The following is a 22,218-nucleotide window of genomic DNA, read 5'->3' on the forward strand; positions in this document are numbered from 1 at the left end:
TTTTTAAATTGCGGTCCTTAGAAACCCCATAGTGCTTTGGCACCTTGTTTTTCAGTGGGCGGGGTGCCATTAAGAGTTAACACCAAGTGCATTTTCTTAAAAGCAGCATGATTTTCGTGTGGCTGCAGGACTGTGTGTGACTTACACGCACTTCCACACAAATGTGAACCTAGCCTAAAGCCCCGTACACACGTACCGATGGTCGGCTTACAAATGTTCCTCTTTTCTCCCCGGGATGTCGGTGTCTGCTGAAAAGTGCAAAGACAGCACAAGGACAGCACAAGAATTTTGTCCGCCGACTGCAGAAGTGATGTCATGTAATGGTTAACTTTCCCTGTGTTTTCTATTTTCTGAGCATGCCCAGTCTTGCAAATCTGCGGTCTGTCGGCCGAATTGTGTACTGACAGGCGAACAATCGTCCGTTCTGGTGTCGGCATACAAATATTTTCATGTTTGCAAGAAAGACTTTTGTCCGCGGATTGTGCGCAGACATCTGTCGGAGGCACCATACTAACACGCGTACAATCGGCAGATCCTTCGTCCACCGACGTTTGTATGCCGACGATCGGTACGTGTGTACGGGCCTTAAGAGACCTAATATATTGCTTGGCCCCATAAGGGATGTGTTGGAAACCCTTCAACCCAAGGGAAGGTGTTCACAGATAATCAAAATTTAACCAATACACATTTAAATGCATGATTTGCAGTTTTAATTGGGGGTTACTTTTACATTGCAATTAAACATCCTGAAGACACAGGGCTTGTAGTAACAATAGGCCCCAGCAAATAGATTAAAGTGGAATTCCAGTCAAACTATTTAATTTATTTGGATAGATTTGAGAAGGCTTAGTGTTGCTATCAAGTTTTTAGAGCTGTGTATTCCTCCCTACCCCCCCAAGAACTGGAACAAATAACATCAAACAAAAGTGCTAAAGAGCAAAATTATTCCCACACTACAAGAAATTGGAATTACATTTTGTCTTAAGTCAGGTAAAATGTATTTTACGAACCTAAAATCTGGTAAGCTTAGCTGGAGTTTCTTTCGTGCTTTATTTCTTGTTATGTAGTTGGTGGCAGAGCCACTTTCATACTGAAAGAGAAAATGCATTGGAGTAAGCTATATTCTTAAAAGACAAAAATGCTGAAACTTAAGAGTTCACTTTCCTAAACCATTTTATCACTGAGGACTGCTCCATCAATAAGGTTTGGTTCACCTATGGTGATTTGAGGAAAATTGTACGTTCCTGCCCTGACATCTGGAGCAGCCCCCACCCCCTTTGATATTTCTAGGATAGCTTTCAGAGAAATACACAAGAGTTTGTGCTCTATCACTTCCAGGTGCGTCGTGAACTGCCACCGGTGACTCTCTGAATCCTCTACTTATCTGCTATTAATTTTGTGCTAATCCCATAACATCAACATGTCTAAGCTTGGGCCAGGGGAGCCCAAGATGGACAACAACAGTGACAAGATACACAGAGCACTTTTAATTGTGTGACTGGCCAGGGAATGGGGAAGGCACTGGCTGTGAATGAGATCATGCCTTGTCACCTGTCTCCATGAAGCCATTGGGGTTGATTTACTAAAACTGGAGAGTGCAAAACCTGGTAGAGTTGTGCATAGTAGCCAATGAGCTTCTTACTTCAGCTTGTTCAATTGAGCTTTAAAAGAAAAAAAAAAAAAAAAAACCTAAAAGCCAACTGATTTCTATGCAGAGTTGCACCCCATTTTATACTCTACAGTTTTAGTAAATTAATCCTAGTGTCGTTTGCCGAGTGTAGGTGCTGTGGTACCTCAGTGGGAGGCACATTTGCATCTCCATTGAAAAAGTAGTAGTTTGGATTTGGGGTGAAAGCATTTATTGGCTAACTAAATAGATAGTGAAAGCATTCAAAGTACCCTGACCTCCTCAGGCAGTATGAACTGCTAATAGGAAACAATAATTTCAGACATAAAAACAAAGATTTAAAGGTTATCAATCTGACAAATACAAGTAGTTTTGGGTGCTAAAAAATTTTTTTTTTGTATAACACCACCATCTCTTTAATATTTTATGATTATATCACTCTATACACAAAATTATACTTTTGTCAATTGCTAACAGTCACAACCTTTTGCCACTGTCATCGCCATCAATTAGTGTTTTATATGGGATGGATGACGCCCTGTGTGAATTGGGTACAGACTGAAAACAGTGTAGCGCTAGTACATTTTGGGGATACCTGAATAAAGCCCCACAGAACAGGCAGAAATGTGTTTTTCAGTGTAGTAGAATTGATGTTTGTGTTGGATAGCAACCCATGATATTTAAACTTCCAAGGTTTCTCAAGCAAAATAAGAGATGGGATTCCTTAAAATTTTGCACTGTTATGGGGTGAAAAAAAAAAAAAAAAAAAACACTGATCAAGAATGAAACCCCACTTGTACCTCCCATAGACTTCAAGGTACTTAACAGAACTCATGTGTGATGGTACTCACCGTCACTGGGAGTGAAAGACAGATACTTAATGGTTTGAATTGCTTCAAAAGGGTTCTGTGTTTACACTTATGATAATGTGTATTGAACTTCAATGTCAGAGACAGGCTCTCATTATTGTCTGTGTATTGAGGTGTGACGTCTATTCTGTGAAGCCTGTCTGTCCCATTGTTAAATGTTAAATGAACTCACATATTGTTTCTGTCCAGATGGCTAGATAATTAGTTGAGGTTAATTCTATTTCTGTATACAATTTCATCTGCATAGGATAATGTAATCAGGCAATCCCTGACCTGATGGGGTAATTTGATCAGGAGGGGGAGGTCCATGCTGTATATAAACTGTGTGAGAATGTTCAATAAAGGAGAAGGTTCCAAAACGTATACGAGCTAAGTTGTCGGCTAGCTTTGTATGGGGCAGCTGGAAAATCTGATATCTATGTTCACGACTGGGAGGAAACCATATACTGACGGAAGTCCACAAGTACAATGTGGGTCGCGGTTCCGTTACAACATACAATTAAGATGGAGGTGCTAATATTAGTAAAGCCAGCCATAGACTGTTTAAATCTCAGCCAGTTCAGAAGAAACCGGCAGAAATTCCAACCATGTATGGACAGGCTGAATGTTTCAGAGTTGATCGATCAACTTGGGTAGAACCAGCTCTCGGCTTTTTCATTAAATTACTGCCAGCAGTGATCACTTTATTCTGCCGGTGGGTAAATCTCCCCCCCACCGGGAGAACACAATAGCTCGGGGGGAGCACCTCCCCCACTACACTAAAACACCAGCTAGGCACACAGTTAACCCTTTGATCGCCCCTAATGTTAACCCCTTTCCAGCCAGTGTCAGTACAGTGACAGTGCATATTTTTAGCACTGATCACTGTATTAGGCTCCTTTCATAGTTGTTCAACCCAAAAGTCGCGCAACGCTGGCGTGACTTGAAGCAATGCCTGTGTAATCTTGAGGTCTATGACCTCAAAACGCATCAAAGTTAAACCAAATTAGTGCAGAGACTACTTTGAAGTCACACAGATATGAACAGTACTCATTGGAAATCATGGAGTACAACTTGTCATGTGACTTTGCAGTCCCAAGTCGCAGGACAAGTCCCACAAGTGTGAAAAGGTGCCTAAGTGTCACCTCACCAGTCCCCAAAAAGTGTCAGATGTCCAATTTGTCTGCAGTGATATCGCAGTCCCGCTATAAGTCGCTGATCGCCACCATTACTTGTAAAAAAAAAATATCCAATAGTTTGTAAACGCAATAACATTTGCGCAAACCAATCAATATACGCTTACTGGGATTTTCTTTTAACCAAAAATTTGTAGCAAAATTGGTCTAAATGGATGAAGAAATTGGATTTATATTGGATAGGTTTAACCGCTTGCCGACTCCTCACAGTATATTTACTGCGGCAGTCAGCCCCTCACAGGCAGAGCGACGTAGGTCTACGTCACTAGCCTGTGAGGCTCTGGGGAGCGAGCGCGTGCCCGTGGAGGCACGCTCCCGTTCGGTCACGGACCCCCCCCCCACACCCGATGTCCGCCGGTCACTCCGTGATCGTCGGGGGAGAGGGAGAAAGTCAGGCGGCTAGTGTAAACAAGCCACCTGTCATTCTCCCCTGTGTAGAAACAAAGATCACACGGTTCTACAATGTAGGACTGTTGATCAGTGTTCCTACAGCTCAAGCCACAGCCAATCACAGTAAGAATCACGCCCCTAGGGACACACACAGCCCCTCCCTCTCAAATAAAGTTAACCCCTTCACTACCAGTGTATTTTTACAGTAACAGTGCATATGTATAGCACTGATTACTGTAGAAATGTCACTGGTAACCCCAAAAGTGTCAAAAATGTCAGTCAAGGGTCTGATCTGTCCGCAATACCGCAAAAAAAAAAAAAATTGCAGATCGCCGCCATTACGCGTTAAAAAAAAAAAAAACAACAAAAATGACAAAAAAATTTCCGTTTGTTAGTAAACGCGATAACTTTTGCGCAAACCAATAAAAATACGCTTTTAGCGATTTTTTTACCAAACATATGTAGCATAAAACAAATTGGCCGAAAATGTTAAAAAATTTTGATTTTTACATTTTTTTGGGGGGGAATTTCATATAAAAAAATGTGAAAAAATGTTATTTTTGCAAAATTGACGCTCTTTTTTTGTTTATAGCGCGTGATCAAAAAAAAATAAAAAAATCGCACAGGTGATCAAATACCACCAAAAGAAAGCTCTGTTTTAGGGGGGAAAAAGGACGTCAAATTCGTTTAGGTACAGCGTCGCACGACCGCGCAATTGTCCGTTAAAGTCAAGCAGTGCCAAATCGCAAAATACCCCCTGGTCTTTTAGCAGCCAAATCCTCCGGGGCTTAAGTGGTTAAGAGCAGAAAGTAAAAAATATTTTTTTTTTAGTTTTTTAGTGGGAAAAAAAAAAAAAACACCACCAGGTGATAAAATACCACCAAAAGAAAGCTATATTTGCGGGAGAAAAAAAGAGATGCATTTTATTTGCAGTGTCGCACGACTGCAAATTTGTTAGTTGAGGTAACGCAGTGTCATATCGCAAAAAAAAAAAAAATGGCCTGTTATGAAGGGGGTAAATCTTCCGAAGGTGAAGTGGTAAAAGGGAGGCCGGGGTTAATTACTAACAATTTTCTACACAAGTAAAATGAAAGAAGCAGGTGAACAGAGGAAATGTCTAGTTCGAATATTGGTCTAAGAATGCTAATATACTCTGTATATATGTATCTTCAGTATGAACAGCACACACGGAGGGCCAACATGGTCTCCTCACAGCCTGTGTAGGTGTATGTGCGTGCTGGGATCACTACGACTCCTGGCCTTGTGGTGTGTACAGCGAGGAAAGAAATACTACACCGTCTATTACAGAAAACTGACTAGATAAAAGAAAAACCGTCTAAAAAGTCGTATACCTTCTTCTTCTCCAGTCCACCCATCCCGTCTCACTGAGCACGCAGACCTCACCGGAACACACGTGTAGTCCACACACTGCGCTCAGGACCCCTGCGGCCGCCCGCGACGTGCCTGATCAAAACGAAAACAGGCACGTAAAGGACGCCTGAAAGGGGCCTTCCTTGCCTTTGGCATCCTACGATCAGTTTAGTATTAGTGACTGATCTAATCTTATGCTTATACTGTACTACGTCATGGAAACGTCCCCTTATATCAGGGATTTGCAAACTCTGGCCCTCCAGCTGTTGCAAAACTACAACTCCCATCATGCCTCTGGGTGTCATGCTTTTGGCTGTCAGTCTTGCTATGCATCATAGGACTTGTAGTTCTGCAACATCTGGAGGGCCACAGTTTGCATATCCCTGCCTTATATGTAACAGAAATTGTTTAAAACGACAAAGGAAATGTTTAAACATAACTGTAACTAAACCAATCACATCACATCAGTTTTAAAACTTTGAAGTCTTTATGCCAGGTGAAAAAAAAAAAAACTAACCCTTTCTTACTCGATCCAAAATAAAAAAAAGTTTTGTCTATAGCTCTACTTTAGCCCCATTCACATCAGGCCAATTTCACTTGTAAAATCGCAGCCTATTGCCCAGTATTTGTCGACTAAAATATTTCCGTCAACGAAATTAACACTATTTTAGTCAACTAAAGTACGACTAAAACTTAAACAATTCAGATGACTAAAATATGACTAAAACGAAAATAGAATTTTAGTCACAACACTAACATAGGACTAAAACTAAAATGACATTTTAGTCAAAAGACTAGGACTAAGTGCCGGTTCACATTTGTGCGATCACAGAGATCGCACGTAATTCGGAGCGCAGTGCTCCTAAAATTACATGCAATCTCTGCGCGGTGCAAATTCAGCCATACAGTTTGTATGGCTGAATTCGCACCACAATCGCACTGAAACACGCACAGGACCCTTTTTTTGGAATCGGATGGAATGGTGGTTCACACTAGTGCAATCCGATTCTGTGCGAACTTTCAGATCGCACTGCGATATGCGCTGGGGGTGTCGTTAACTTTTAATTGACACCCCCAGCGTATCACATATGGCAGTGTGAACTGCCAGGGCTGCGGATGCGATGTGGGAACAGGCTGTATATTCGCAGCGTTCCCGCATTGCACAAATGTGAACCGGCACTAAAACAAAATGGAAAATTGATATCAAAATTAAACACTACTCTGCTGGCCATTTCTAATTCGGCAACACAATTCCATCCAGAGCCTGTAATAATAGCACATTAAAGTTTAAACATGTAATTGCACCACCGCATAAGTAAGAAGCATCTGCTAAGCTTCTGAAAGAGAAAAAAATATAAAAAAGGATTTTCTTTTTTCGTAATAAATAATGTTGGTAATATGTGCAATGACATTACAGCCAATAGAGTTTACAGTTTTTTGGCTTTTTTTTTTATTAAGGCTACGTTCACATCTTGGCATTGCTATTACAGGTGTTTTTATGGGCGTTTTTTCGGGCGTTTTTTCAGGCGTTTTTATGGGCGTTTTTGCAGGTTTTTTACAGGCGTTTTTTGTGCAGGCGTTTTTAGATTGAATAGAAACCAATAGAAAACCACTGTAATCTCCCCAAAAAGAAGCTCATGTACTTTTTTGAGCGTTGGGCGTTTTTCTCACAGCGTCAAAACGCTCAGATGTGAATAGGGGCCATTGAAATGAATAGGATTTGTCTTGTTGGGCGTTTTGAGAGCTGATCCTAGAGCAGAAAAACGCCCCCAAAATGCCCCAAAACGCCTACATGTGAACGGAGCCTTAAAGTTGCACTTCTGTTTGTCAAAAAGCAATATTTTTGTTTGTTCATGAAACTTGGTTTTATATAAAGAAAACCGTTTCATAAACAAACAAAAATATTGCTTTTTGACAAACAGAAGTGCAACTCTAAAATACAAAAAACCCTAAAATACGTCTTTATATAAAGACGTTATATACAGTGCCTTGCAAAAGTATTCGGCCCCCTTGAACTTTTCAACCTTTTGCCACATTTCAGGCTTCAAACATAAAGATATAAAACTGCAATTTTTTGTGAAGAATCAACAACAAGTGGGACACAATCATGAAGTGGAACGAAATTTATTGGATATTTCAAACTTTTTTAACAAATAAAAAACTGAAAAATTGGGCGTGCAAAATTATTCAGCCCCCTTAAGTTAATACTTTGTAGCGCCACCTTTTGCTGCAATTACAGCTGTAAGTCGCTTGGGGTATGTCTCTATCAGTTTTTCACATCGAGAGACTGAAATTTTTGCCCATTCCTCCAGCAAAACAGCTCGAGCTCAGTGAGGTTGGATGGAGAGCGTTGTGAACAGCAGTTTTCAGTTCTTTCCACAGATTCTCGATTGGGTTCAGGTCTGGACTTTGACTTGGCCATTCTAACACCTGGATATGTTTATTTGTGAACCATTCCATTGTAGATTTTGCTTTATGTTTTGGATCATTGTCTTCCAGTTAAGATCCAAAAACATTTCTTCAACTAATACCCCGGATGGATAACACATCCACAGCCTCTCGGATCTCTGGAAATACTCAATTCTTATACAATTTATCTTATGGTCGCTAAGCAGCAATAGCACCAAACCTATTATTCCCAGGCAAACATAGCTTGCGCTGTGGCACTTTCCACAGTCTCAGCAAAGCCCTGTTGATTGCCTGTTCCAAAAGCAAACATCCTTCTCCTAGCCAGTAAGGATGACTGAAGAAGAAGGAGAAAAAGATGTGGGAGACCTGGTTGGTGATGAATGGGAGACTCTTATGTCAGGCATCCACACCAGCTTCAAAGCCAAAGAACAAACGGAATCCGATATTTTGGCACTATTCAGAACACTCCAAAAACACTTGGAGAGGAAGTCGGCACTACACTGGCACATCAAGACATTTGAACGCTACATTAGCGAGAAGATCAACCCTGTAGGATTAAGAATCCAAATCTTTCCCACTATGGAAAATGTTACAACCCAACTTAAGAAAGAATGGGAAAACCAACTTAATGAATGTTCAAGGAACCTAATGATTCTTCTACAAGAAGAATATCTGAGACAAATAAAAACATTAGACCTTGACATCAAAATAACCTATGAACAACTAGCCCCTCTCAAAAAAGCCCAATTATATAGTGAACAGGAAAACAAACTCAAATCGCACCTTGAAGAATATGGAAAAGACATCCTACGAAAAAAAGAAAGAAAATACTGGCGCGACAAGAATGCTTTCGCCCAAGGCAGAGCTTATAAATGGGCAAATCAACGGACCAACCGCAGAACCCAATATGGCAGACCTCCAGATAAAACAGGACAACATTACTACTCATCGGATTCATCCTCATACAACTCTGGCCCTGATTACTATAAAAATAGAAGAGGACCACCTCCAAAACAACAAGAACCCCGACGCAGAACAGATGAGGAAAATACTCAGGAAACTGAACCTCAATTCCAAGGAACTAATATGGCAGACGAACAAGCCACGCAATCGGGGAACATGGACCAACCCCCCAAAGCCTACAACATGTTCACAAGATCGAAGGTCGATCAAAAACAACAGGGTGTTTTTTTAGGGAAAACGAACCCCAAACCCCCCAGAAAACATCAATCGGAGAAGAAACAGGAGGAAGAAAAACGGTAATAAACCTATCATCCCACACACTAACCAAGGAACAAAAAGAAGTGCTATCTTTAGGACTCTCCTTTTGTCCTAATACATGCCTAGACAAATTTGAAACTATCAAGGACGTCAACTTATTTGCCAGAAATTTGCTACTCAAAACTCTTTATCATAAACAACCCCAACCACAAGCCACACCCACACTGACAGCGGCTGAGTTCAGAGCCATCCGGGACCTCAACCTACTACTTCAAGAAAGTGACCTAGATGATTGGGATGATCCAAGTGAACCAGACCAAGACTCTGACAACGATGAGCCAGAAGCAACTTCAGACATACCTACGTTTAAAAAGAAATCAAACAAATTCCCCTCCTTCAATACCAATCCAGCAATCGCACTGTTCGTGCGACAAACCACTAAGGACATAGAAGCAATCAGAGAGAAAAAACATATGTCCAATTTGACCAACAAACAAAAACGAGCCCTCCAAGAACTCAAAAATAATGATACAATTATCATTAAGCCGTCTGATAAAGGAGGTAATGTAGTTGTTATGAGCAAAGAAAAATACAAAAATATGTGCCATACAATACTCTCCAACACCAAATGCTACAAACAGATCGCCCCAATTATGATCAAATCATACGATCAAATTTTCTATACCAAAGTGGATAACGCATTCCGGGAAGGTACCATCTCCCAGAACCTATGGGAATACATAAGGACACCACACCCTAAAACACCCACATTATATGCATTACCTAAACTGCATAAAAACATAGATGACCCACCCGGAAGACCGATCATATCCGGAAACGGAAAGCATCTCAGAGTCCATGAGTAAAGTTATTGACCGATACCTACGCCCTCATGTTAAAGAACTGCCCTCCTACACCCAAGACACCCTTCATCTTCTCAGAATACTCAATGACATCTCCATACCAGAAGAAACATATTTAATTACGATTGATGTGGAATCTCTATACAATAACATACCCCATACCAAAGGAATACAAATAATCGAAAAAACACTTCGCTGTCACAATCAACGTGACCAAAACTTCAATCATTTCATCACAGACATGCTACAATACACATACTCAATTATAATGTCTTCACATTTGGTGGCAACTACTATATCCAAACGTGTGGGGTTGCGATGGGAACCAGCTGCGCCCCCTCTTACGCCAATATCTACTTAGGCTCATGGGAGCAAGAATTCCTATCAAATGAAGAAAACACCATCTATACTGACAAGATTCTCATATGGCAAAGATATATTGACGACATATTGATTATATGGAACGGACCAGAACACATGATACTTGACTTACTAACTAAGATGAACCAAAACGAACATAACATGTTTTTTACAATGTCGTACAACAAACAACAAATATCGTTTCTTGATACCCTAATATACAAAGACCCCACAGGAAAAATCTCCACCACTCTCTACAGAAAGGAGACAGCAGGCAATTCCATTCTCCATGCCTCAAGCTTTCATCCACAACCTCTCATTCATTCTATACCCTACAGCCAATACCTCAGAATCAAGAGAAATTGCAATGACCCAGCCAACTTCCAATTGGAAGCCGATGCACTCACCTCCCGATTTCTAGAAAGAGGTTACACCAAAACCTCACTACGCAAGGCATTTAATCGGGCCAACAACAAAGACAGAGAAACGCTTCTCTTCAAAAACAAGCAACCCACCAAAACTGGAGCTGATACTCGCATTATCATCAGATTCACCAACGAACACCAGGAAATCAGAAATATCTTCACAAAGAATTGGCCCATCCTCATGGAAGAACCCAGCATCTCTAAGTTCCTACCACATCATCCACCTATTACTTTTAGGAAAGCAGGCTCCCTCCAACAACAACTAGTACGCAGTGAATTCCAGGAAGGATCTAAAAGAGACCCATGCAAAAACAAAGGCACCTTCCCATGCGGAGACTGCGCCCAATGCCCTGTCATCCGCCAAATAACTAATACTATTTTACCGAATGGAGACCCATTCCAACCAAAACACTTTTGCAACTGCAAAACCAGAGGAATAATATACATGATGACCTGCAAATGCGGGTCCTTCTATATAGGAAAGACCCGACAGGAATTTGGGAAAAGGGTCAATCAACACCTCCAGACCATGCACATTGGCAATTTCTATGTGCCACTAGGCAGACACGTGAGGGACGACCACAACTATAAAATGCCAAAAATTAACTTCATGGCCCTGGACAGGATCCATATCCCACTACGTGGCGGGGACTGGAACAAAACGTTGTTACAATTAGAAATGCGCTGGATTACACTTCTCAAGGCTACTACCCCACCAGGGCTAAATGAAGCTCAAAGTTATCGTCCATTCCTCCCAGGATTTTCTTCCGGCAAAAAAGACTAAACCCATCACCAACAGAACCCACTACCATTTGGATCAACCTCACATTTGGCCATCCAACCTCTAATACATCGCAAAACATGATGTGGGGATGCCTGACCATAATGAAAAACCCCCCCCCACCCTGACCCGATCCAGACCGTCTCACATCCCCTCTCCTCCCACTATTATTTTGCTGCACTAAGACACTATTATATACCATGTCTTGTTATTTTTATTTTATTTTTTCTTTATATGTACTTAACTGGTGTTTACACTTCTGTACAGTGTACCACCTCAAATATATTACATATATTGTCATGATACTGTTCGTCCACTTCTTTTGCTCATTTCCAGAACTCCAGGAACTCCCGGCACGGAAAGCCCCGAATCCCCTTTTGGATCGGGGCATTTTTAAGCCGACTGGTTGGTCCTGTACCCTCCACTATCCCCCTGGGGATTGCGGCTTTCATTCCGTGTCGGCGGCCGTAGGGGCACGTCCGCACGGCTACAAGGGATGCCGCATCTGCCGCACGCAGGCGCATCTCTCGTTACACCACGGACACCGCCCATAGGCGTCACACAGCGCATCACTGCGCATGTGCGACAGCCTTTAAAAGGCCGGGGAACACCTCCAAGTCCTCAGTCTCTCCCGGATCGCAGGAGGACAGGACCTGGAGGCAACATGCTGTGATACTACACCGATACTCTTCTACTAAGCGTAAGCATAGACCTGGAAAAGATGTGCAAACATCTTCCAACCAAGTCTAAATTCTTTATACATTTTCAAAAACTTTTAATTTTTGTACTTCAACCCAGGATGTTTCACTTTACTTAAAGCCACATCCTTTACTTTTACTATGTACTACACCTTATATACCCCGCACCATAGATGATCTCCATCAATGTGCAAACACCACAGATGATCTCTATCAATGTGGAAATCTGTATATCATAGCCACATTGAACCATTTGGACCAGGAAAACGTGGCCCAAGAAGTAATTATTATACTTTATATTACTTACTACAAACAACCCTCCATGTTTTTTACTTGTGGCTCAAACTACAACCAAACCACACCTTTTTCACCCAATACAGCATTGTTCCTGCAGCTCCCGGAGAAAATCTGGGAAGGCAATACTCCAGAAAGTGGACAAAAAATATGTATGTTACATTACAATCTTATATATAATCTAATCTGAACAACTATATATTATTATCACTGACAAATCCATTGTACTTATTCCTAGAATCGGTAACATCCTTGATAAAGGCCGCTACAGGCCGAAACATGTCGGAATACCGATCAGGCCCCTCTCTGCAACCATTTCCCATTCTTTGATATGAGGAACAGCAGAGCAGGACCATCTACCTTTCTTGTTTAAGTCACCGTTTTCACGTGTAAACACACCTACTACTTTCTCTTCTCCATCACAATGGGACTTTACCCATTAATTCACTCAAATTTCTGTATATAATTATACATGTGAATAAATTTTATCTATAAACTGTACAACTACTGTTTACTCGCTTTACTCCTGCCCTTAAAATCCCATACCTGACTTGAGGCACCACGAACCGACAAAACTATACTCTCGGGATGGTGGCAGAAACTATTACTTTCCCTTCCAGTTAAGATCCAAAAACATTTCTTCTGCTTTATGTTTTGGATCATTGTCTTGTTGGAAGACAAATCTCCGTAACAGTCTCAGGTCTTTTGCAGACTCCATCAGGTTTTCTTCCAGAATGGTCCTGTATTTGGCTACATCCATCTTCCCATCAATTTTAACCATCTTCCCTGTCCCTGCTGAAGAAAAGCAGGCCCAAACCATGATGCTGCCACCACCATGTTTGACAGTGGGGATCATGTGTGTAGGGTGATGAGCTGTGTTGCTTTTACGCCAAACATAACATTTTGCATTGTGATTTTGGTTTTATCTGACCAGAGCACCTTCTTCCACATGTTTATACAAAGGAAATCCTCAATGGTATGGGACTTTAAATGGCAGTAGACACTGAATGTCAAAATAAAATAGTAAACTTTATTATACAAAGAGACAAAAAACATACAAAACGAAATGTAACACAATTGTACATAGACAAGGGCTTGTTAAAAGTTGCATGCAATGACAGATCATATACCAGTCAACATTGAAGACACTCAGGTACACATGGTGGAGCGAACCGGAAAATGACCCTACGTGTTTCGGGTATCAAACCCTTCTTCAGGGGTCAACCAGAGTTCCAAACACTCAATGTGCCCTCAAAGTCTTCATAGGAGAGTGGAATGATCTGTCGTTAAAACGGTAAGAAATTACTGGTAGGAAAGGAATGCCCCATTCCAATAAAACCCATCAAGGGCAAATTGTAGAAGAAAGTGAGAAGAGTAGCTGCGCTGGAGGCTACAAGGGTGCCACAATGATCAAAATCTGCTCAGCAAGGACCACTCCAAAGAAAACCTTACTGGTTTATATAAGTAGGTATTGACAACCTGTGGAGGGTGAGTAAATATAATGGCAAAGGGTCAAGCGAGGTAGAATATAGGTGTCAAGCCATTGACTGGAGTATCATAAAGTGTAGATATCTGTCTACTCGTGCTGGAACGAGGCAGCCTCTCACAGTCAGGGAAGATGTCTGCAGCAGCTGGGACCCCACCTATGGAGCGGACAGCGGAGTCAGGTACCTCGGGACCATTGCTGGGGACTGCTGGGCAGGCCGGGGGGGTCTCCTGGAGGGGGGGATATCACAACCCCTATACTGGCTGCCATAGATGATTGTAAGACTGCCTTGATGATCAGGATAGACAACCTGGCTTCAGAATGTACCCTGATCCGGCATGATTTGGATAAGATAAGGGGGCGCCTGACTGAAACTGAGAGTCACATTTCTGAGGTGGAGGATGTCACTGCTTCTCATTCAGCACAACTTATTGCTATGCAGGCCCAGGTGAATGCTATGGCGGATAAGATGGAGGATGCTGAAAATTGGCAACGCCGCAAAAATGTCAGGGTGGTGGGCTTACCGGAGAAGGCAGAGGGATCTAATCCTACACAGTTTGCTGAAAAATTATTTTGTGATCTGCTTAACCTGACTGCTCCCCCTCCTACGTATGTGGTGGAGAGGGCCCACAGAGTGCCCACCGGAGCTCGCCCGCCGGGGGCTCCTCCACGTCCATTTCTGGTCCGCTTTCTGAACTTTCGTGACAGACACCGTATTCTATCTGAAGCCCGGAAAAGGGAGGAGTTGCAGTTTGAGAACAGCAAGATTATGTTGTTTCCTGCAGAAGAAATGCAGGTCATATACTGAAGTGCATAAAGGCCTGCGGGCTAAAGGCCTGAATATGGAATGATGTACCCGAGCCGCCTGCGTGTGGATTATAAGGGATCCGTCCTTTTCTTCAATTCAGCGGGGGAGGCTGCGGACTGGCTGGAATCTATTTGATCTTGTTCTCTGGAAGATTGAGGTCTACGGTCTGTTGTGAGGTGTCCTGTTGTGCCCCCTGGCTCTTATTCCTGCCTGGTCACTTCCTTGGTAATTATACTGTTACAGGGGGGCATTTTCTCTGTTTCACCCTCCGCTCTAGCCTGGTTTACCTGGGTTGCCCTGGATCCTGCATTGTGCCCTTTCTGCCTCATTTCCTGGGGCCGTGGTGTGGACTTCATTCCAGGTGAGCTCTGTTTTCTACACGTCGTTGAACTTGCCCTTCTGAGTACATGTTTTTTTTTTCCTTTTCTTTTTGTTTGTATTTTCTATTTTTGATTCTTGATTTTTCTTCCCCTCTTTTTTGGGGGTTGTTGCACTTTTCCTCCTAGCTGGAGGTGAACTTGGACTGACGGCCTCCTTTTAGACTCCATTCACACTGCCACGACCAGAAAGTCGCCTCATAAGGGGCAACTTGTTAGCCCGACCTCAGCGCGACCTCAGCGCGACTTAGCGCGACTTGCATGATAGACGACTTTGTATTTGGCCAATCAGAATATGCTGATTCTGGGTCATGCTCAATCACACAAAAAAAAAGTTCTTAAAAATTGTCGTTTTTGATAGAGAGCCAATTATTGAAAAAATTATTGAAAAAAAAAAGAGATTTCTTTGGATTTAGTGTCTGAGGGGTCTAAAAAGTGTACCTGTGAAGTTTCAGCTCTGTAGCATGTCCAGAACCAGAAAAAAAAAAGATAATTTTTCTTAGAATATTTAGTAGCACAGGGATGGGGCTCTGCTCCTTTCACACCTGGGCGTTTTTGTTGCAGGCGTTTATCGGGCATTTTTTGGGCGTCTTTGGAGGCAGGCATGACATCTGAACTTCTGTGTAGGGGTATATATACACACACACATATATATAGGTGTGAAAGGAGCGGAACCCCATCCCTGCGCTAATGAAAATTTTTGCAAGGATTGGGTACAGGACCCTTTTCTGAAGTCGGAGCGACTTCAGTAGTGCCAATTAAGACGGCTCTCATTGATTTACATTGCTTTTGTTATGTCAAGCGACTTGGGGCGACTTGAGGGCACACAAGTCGCCTCACAAGTCGCGGCAGTGTGAATGGACTCTTAGGGCTGTCTTTTGTGGACATGGGTATTGCCGGCTGCTGTTATATGCCGCAGTCATGCCTTTTTTTTTTCAAAACAGTGAGGTTTATTGAAATTTTTGGTACAATACAAAAATAAACCGTGCATTGAAACTGCAATCAGGTTCATAACACATTGGGGTACAAAAAATACAAATATACAAAATAATCAGCACCGAGAGACAGAACAGGCATAGTAAAAAAACAAAACAGTAGTCAGTGGCTCTCCGTCGATCCAACCCTCGAACAGAAAATATTGAATTACCAGGGGCGGCCAACATAGAATAGTTACCCACTGCATTACCGAGCCGTATCAGGGCACTGCACCCATTTGTCCCAAATCTTGTTGAACTTCTGAGGGCACCCCCTATGTTTATACAAAAGTTTATGAAATGGGATGACACCATTAACCTCCTTAATCCACAAACCTAGAGTAGGAGGAGTAGGTCTCATCCACCTCCTGGCTATCAGTTTACGTACTATAAACAAAGTTTCCTGAAGAAATATGACAGTGGATTTGGGCATCTCTCCATCTGGGTAAACCCCCAGGAGACACTCCTTAGGGGAGAGTTGCAGAGGAGACCCCATCTTGTCATGGAGGAATGTGACTACTTGTTGCCATAGAGTCTGTAATTGGGGACAGCTCCACAAGAGATGAAAGAAGGAGGCGTCAGGGTCTCCACACATAGGACAAGAAGGGACCAAGTCAGGGTGATATTTGGACAGTCTAAGTGGGGTGAGATAAGCCTGGTGTATTATAAAGGTCTGAGTTAGGCGATCCGACAGTTTTGGCGACACTCTGCGGCACGTCTCCAGGGCATCCTCCCATTCCTCATCCTCCATGGCCCCCACACTGCGCTCCCAGCGGGTCTTAAGTGCAAAAGCCAAGGTGGTCGAGGAAGGTGTGTGAAGTTCAGAGTAGAACATGGAAATAAGGTGACTGGGTGCTGTACTTTTAACAATCTCAAGGGTGGTAACCGATTCTAGCTCAGGAGGGCCATCAGGGAATTGAGATCTATAGGCATGGGAGAGCTGTAAGTATCTGTAGTGCATGGGGCCCTGGATCGCAAACTGATCCTGCAAGGCCTCGTAAGACCGCAGACCAGTGGTCGTGGAGATATGGCTAAGGAGAAGGATGCCCCTCCCGCTCCATATCGACAGGTCAGGGATGGAAAGGAACTCGTGTAGTGCGCTGTTATGCCACAGAGGGGTGAATGTGTGAAATGGAGGGCACCGAAGCCTGGACGCTACCACCTCCCAGATCCGACAATAGTGGTATAGAAGAGATCTGGGGCACAAGGGCTCCGGTGAGCCCCTGACACCCCTAAGGATAACTAGGAGGGGGTCCCCGAGGGGATGAGCCCACCCAGGGCAGAGCAGGGTCAAAAAACGTTCTCTATCCGTTTTATCAATATGAAAGAACTGGGACAACTGAGCTGCCAGATAGTACAGATTAAAATCCGGCAGGGCCAATCCCCCTAGGTTTGTAGGATTCTTGAGTTTGCGCCAGGAGATCTTGTGCCGGTCAGCACCCCAAACAAAGGTCTTGAGGAGTGATTCCATCTGCTTAAACAGCTTGAGTGGCAGGTAAATAGGAGAGTGCCATACAACATAAAGTATTTTGGGAAGGAGAATCATTTTAATTAAATTGACTCTACCCATCACTCCCAGAGGTAATTTGGACCATACTTGAATTTTAGCCTTAAGCAGAGGGAACAGGGGTTGAACGTTATCCGGGACATAATCTGCTGAGTTAGCTGTCACTTGAATCCCTAAGTATTTAATGCGGGATACACATTGTAGGGCTGGGCTTGCGGGGGTGATTGCCTGTGGGCTCTCGTCAAGCGGGAGAATTTGTGACTTATCCCAGTTTATCTGAAAACCGGAGAATCGTCCATACCGTTCAATTAAAGAAAGGGCCGTGAGTAGGGATTCCCGAGAGTCCTCCAAATATAACAAAGTGTCATCTGCATACATGCTGATCTTCTCCTCCAACGGTCCCTTACGTAGGCCTCGAATCCCGGGATGTGCTCTAATGGCCATCGCCAGAGGTTCCGCGGCCAGGGCATACAGCAGGGGGGAGAGGGGGCACCCCTGTCGAGTGCCACGGGATAAAGGGAAGGCGGTCGACTGCCAGCCATTTGCCAGGACCCTAGCTACCGGGGCGCTATATAAAAGTTTGACCCACTTAATAAAATTAGGTCCAAAGCCGTACCGGTCCAGACAGGTCCACAGAAACGGCCACTCTACCGAGTCAAATGCTTTAGCCGTGTCCAATGAGACCACCACCCTGCCACCCATTCCGTCGTGCCGTGCCTGGAGATTCATAAATAACCGGCGAAGATTAAATGAGGTGTTCCTCCCAGGCATGAACCCGGCCTGGTCCGAGTGTATGAGTGAAAGGATCACCTTGTTAAGGCGAAGGGATAAAATTTTCGCAAGGATTTTAGTGTCTACTGGGAGCAAAGAGATGGGACGGTAAGACTCTGGGGCGTGTACATCCTTGCCCGGCTTGGGAATGAGCACAATTAGCGCCTCCCGCATAGAAGGGGGTAGGGTTGCATCTTTGAATAGAGATTGAAACAAAGCCAATAATTTAGGAGAGAGGAGTTCCGAATATTGGGAGAAAAATTCAATCGGGAGGCCGTCCAGGCCGGGGGCCTTAGACCTAGGGAACTTGGACACGGCTGCTGCAATCTCTTCCACAGAGATGGGTGCCTCGAGGGTCGCCAACTGGTCGGGTGTCAAAGTGGGAAAGTCAATAGAGTCCAAAAAGTCATGCATGTCAGTGCAGTCAGCGGGAGCCCTAGAGGTGTAAAGAGTACTAAAAAATGAGCGGAAACACTGTGTCACCGCAGCAGGATCAGCGATCTCATTACCCAGGTCATCCTTCAAAGTAATAACTACCGGGGGCCTATCCTCACAATGGACTAAATATGCGAGAAGTTTCCCCGCCCGCTCACCATGTGCAAACAGATTCTGCTTCTGAAAAAACATCTTAGATTTCGCCCTCTCGTAGTCAAGTTGGGAAAGGACTTTAGAGGTCAATTTATACTGAGATTCATGTGCCGGAGTCGGGTCCCCCAGAAAGGCCTGTTCAGCTTCAATTAGATTTGTCGTTGCCCTGGAGATCTCCTCAGCAGCCCGCGCTCTAACAGCCTTGATTTTGGAAATCATAGTGGATCTGGCGAACAGTTTAAACGCCTCCCACACCGCAGCCGGGGAGGCAGTGCCCTCATTGTCAGAGAAGAATTGTGTCCAGGTCCCCTCAATGTCGTTCCCATCCGACACCAAGGGGAGCCAGGCAGGATTCAGGCGCCAGGCCGGGGGAGGTCTATTGCAGGGCAAGGACAACAGTATCCAATAAGGGCAGTGATCAGACAGAGTCCGTGGGGCGAAGCCTGCCGTCAGTAACCTGGGGAGCAGGGTTCGAGACAGCAATATCAGATCAATGCGTGACATAGAGTGGTGTGCAGCCGAAAAACAGGAGTACGCGCGCTGCGCGGGGTATTTGCTGCGCCAAGAGTCGGCCAGACCAAAGCTCTCCAACAATCGGGAGAACCTGGTCGGGGACGACCCCGGCGGCACCTGGGAGGCGCCACCGGACCTATCCAGACCCGAGTCCATCACATTGTTAAAGTCACCCAGCCAGATCACCGGGGCCCCTGGGCTCTGTGCCATAAACGCCAGTCCCTCCATAATAATCACAGCAGAGTAAGGGGGGGGCACATAGAAAGCCATCAGTAACATCAGTTCCCCATAGACTGACGTTTTGAGAAAAACATATCTACCCATTGGGTCGACCTGAGATCCTAGGAGCTGGAATTGTACCGATTTGGCCACCAGTAGCGCCACACCCCTGGAGTGTGAGCTATAAGCAGAGTGTTGCACCCAACCAACCCAGGGACGTTTGAGGGACTGTTGTACACGGCCCTCCAAATGTGTCTCCACCAGAACTATAATATCAGCCCGTACACGGCGTAGGACATTAAAAACAGCCGTTCGTTTAATCTTATCACGCATACCCCTGACATTCCACGTCAACAATTTCAATGCGGCCATGGTAGGGGTAGTACAGTGCGCGGAGCGGAGGCTCCCAGGATCTCAGGCAGTAAGGCCGCGGAACCAACAAGTCCACGGTCACACACCAGCGGCGATATACAGCAGCAAAAGAGCAAATAATTATTACTTGAGGTCAATGTGCATAAAACAGAAACAGTATAGAGATTGTACCAAATATAAATCATAAACAATGGTAACACCCCAATCCCCCCTCCCTGCCCTGCACCAACCCCAACTTGTGCGGGCATGTTCCCAAACAAGTGCCTCAACCAGAACAGGCCCACATGCGACTGGGAAAGAGCAAGATCAGGAGGCCAGGGACCCCCAAGGTATGCAGCAAAAATACAGCAAAATACAAATAGAATAAACAAGGGGGCCCGGGGGCCCAGGTCCAGCAGAAGTCGCAGGGGGCAACAGGGGAGTTGGGCACAAACACACGCCTTAGCGGGTGTAGGGGGCGAAAACCAACAGGTGTATCGCTGGGTAGCAAAGCCTATGGGCAGGTGGAAGTCCATAGGAAGAGAACAGAGAAATCAGTTCCATCTGTGGAGCTAGGGCGCTCCGCCGGTCAAACACAGGAGCAATAGTGCAGGAAAATGAGGGGGGAGGGGGGGGGGAAGGGGGATGCAAAGTCTTGAGTTCCGCAGGATCTACAAAACCCCCTCCTCCGCTCTTGCAGCAGCTTAAGGTATAGGCCATCAGGGAGAAAGTATCATGAAGTCGCCAGGGCAAGGTGGTCAGGCTCTAGCTTCCAGGCCTTCTAGCCAGGAGATGGCGGCCTCCGGATCCTCAAAGAAGTGGGCTCGGTCCTCGCCCTCCACTCTAAGACGGGCCGGATACAACATGGAGTACTTGATATTCTTGATACGCAGTCTGCGTTTGACCTCCAAAAAGCTCTTGCGGCGCCTCTGGACCTCAGCAGAGAAGTCGGGGAAAATCGCTATTTTGTGGTTTCCAAATGGAATGTTCCCCTTAACCCTGGCCAGGCGCAATATGGCATCACGGTCTCGGTAGTTCAGGAATTTAGCGATGAACGTGCGGGGGGGTGCACCCTGAGGGGGGGGGCGCCCTGAGAGGCGATGTGCACGTTCCACAACAAAAGTGGGTGAAAAGGATTCTCTGCCATAAGTCTGAGTGAGCAATTGTTCCAAATATGATGAGGGGTCAGCACCTTCAGAGCCCTCCGGGAGGCCGATGAACCGCAGGTTACAGCGGCGCAGCCTATTCTCGATGTCATCTTGTTTTTGGAGGATAAGGTGTACTTGTTGCTGCAGCCTGTCTGAGGAGTTTTGCAATGGGGGGAGGGAGTCCTCCACCTCACTAATTCTGTGTTCAGCCTCACCAACTCTGTCCCTCAGCTTCTGCATATCCTGACGCATCAAAGATATATCTACCTTCACCTCCTCGATTTTAGTAGTCAGCATGGTCTGGCAAGTAGCAATCGCCTCCAAAACCTTGGATGTAGCAGGGCTCTCAGGCTCCTCCACCACGAGCGACGGGCCGGCGCCGTCTTGGATCGGGGCCTCCTTCTCCAGCCTCCGGAATGCAGCCAGTTTTGCCGCAGCTTCAGAGCCTTTCTTCGGCGGAGACATGCGGAGGTCGGTGCCGCGGGTGTGCGGGAGGTGAAGGAAGGATTATCGTGCCCGAAGGGCTGCAGGATTAGCGGTGAAGGATATCGGTCCGGCGGAGCTCCTCTCACACACGTCCTCTCACATGCTGCGCCAGGCCACGCCGCAGTCATGCCTTTAATTACTGTTTTAGGTTTTGGTATCAGGCTGAATACCATGTTCTGTTTTTTTATTTTTCAGGTTTTGGGTATTACAGAAGGGGTGTTTTTTGCCTAGGCTCCAGGCTCCATCTAGTGGTCATTTTTTAGATTACATGCATGTATTTTTTTGCTCGCTGCATGGGTGGGGCTGGGAGATCGGGACGGTTCTTGGGCTGTTCCTGGTCTTCCGGCTCACCCATTCTATCTATCCCACTACTGTTTTATGGCTGGGTTGATTAAGATTATGTCCTGGAATGTACGGGGTCTCAATGATAAGGTGAAGCGAACAGCGGTATTTAATTATATTAAAACTGTTCAGCCTTATGTTATCCTCCTCCAGGAGACTCATTTG

The 22,218-nt window shown here is 44.7% G+C and overlaps 1 protein-coding gene across 1 annotated transcript in view; it reads right to left on the reverse strand.

Moving 5' to 3' along the window:
- The window catches only part of PES1 (pescadillo ribosomal biogenesis factor 1), a 207,981-nt gene that overhangs the window by 84,395 nt on the left and 101,368 nt on the right, over positions 1-22,218 (reverse strand). Inside the window, exon 5 of the mRNA XM_082256075.1 lies at positions 1,011-1,090. Coding sequence (XP_082112201.1) covers positions 1,011-1,090 — 80 coding nt within the window. The remainder of the gene's footprint in view (positions 1-1,010; positions 1,091-22,218) is intronic.

The sequence above is a fragment of the Pelophylax lessonae genome, assembly GCF_965119305.1.
Source record: "Pelophylax lessonae genome assembly, chromosome: 1".
Lineage (NCBI taxonomy): Eukaryota > Metazoa > Chordata > Amphibia > Anura > Ranidae > Pelophylax > Pelophylax lessonae.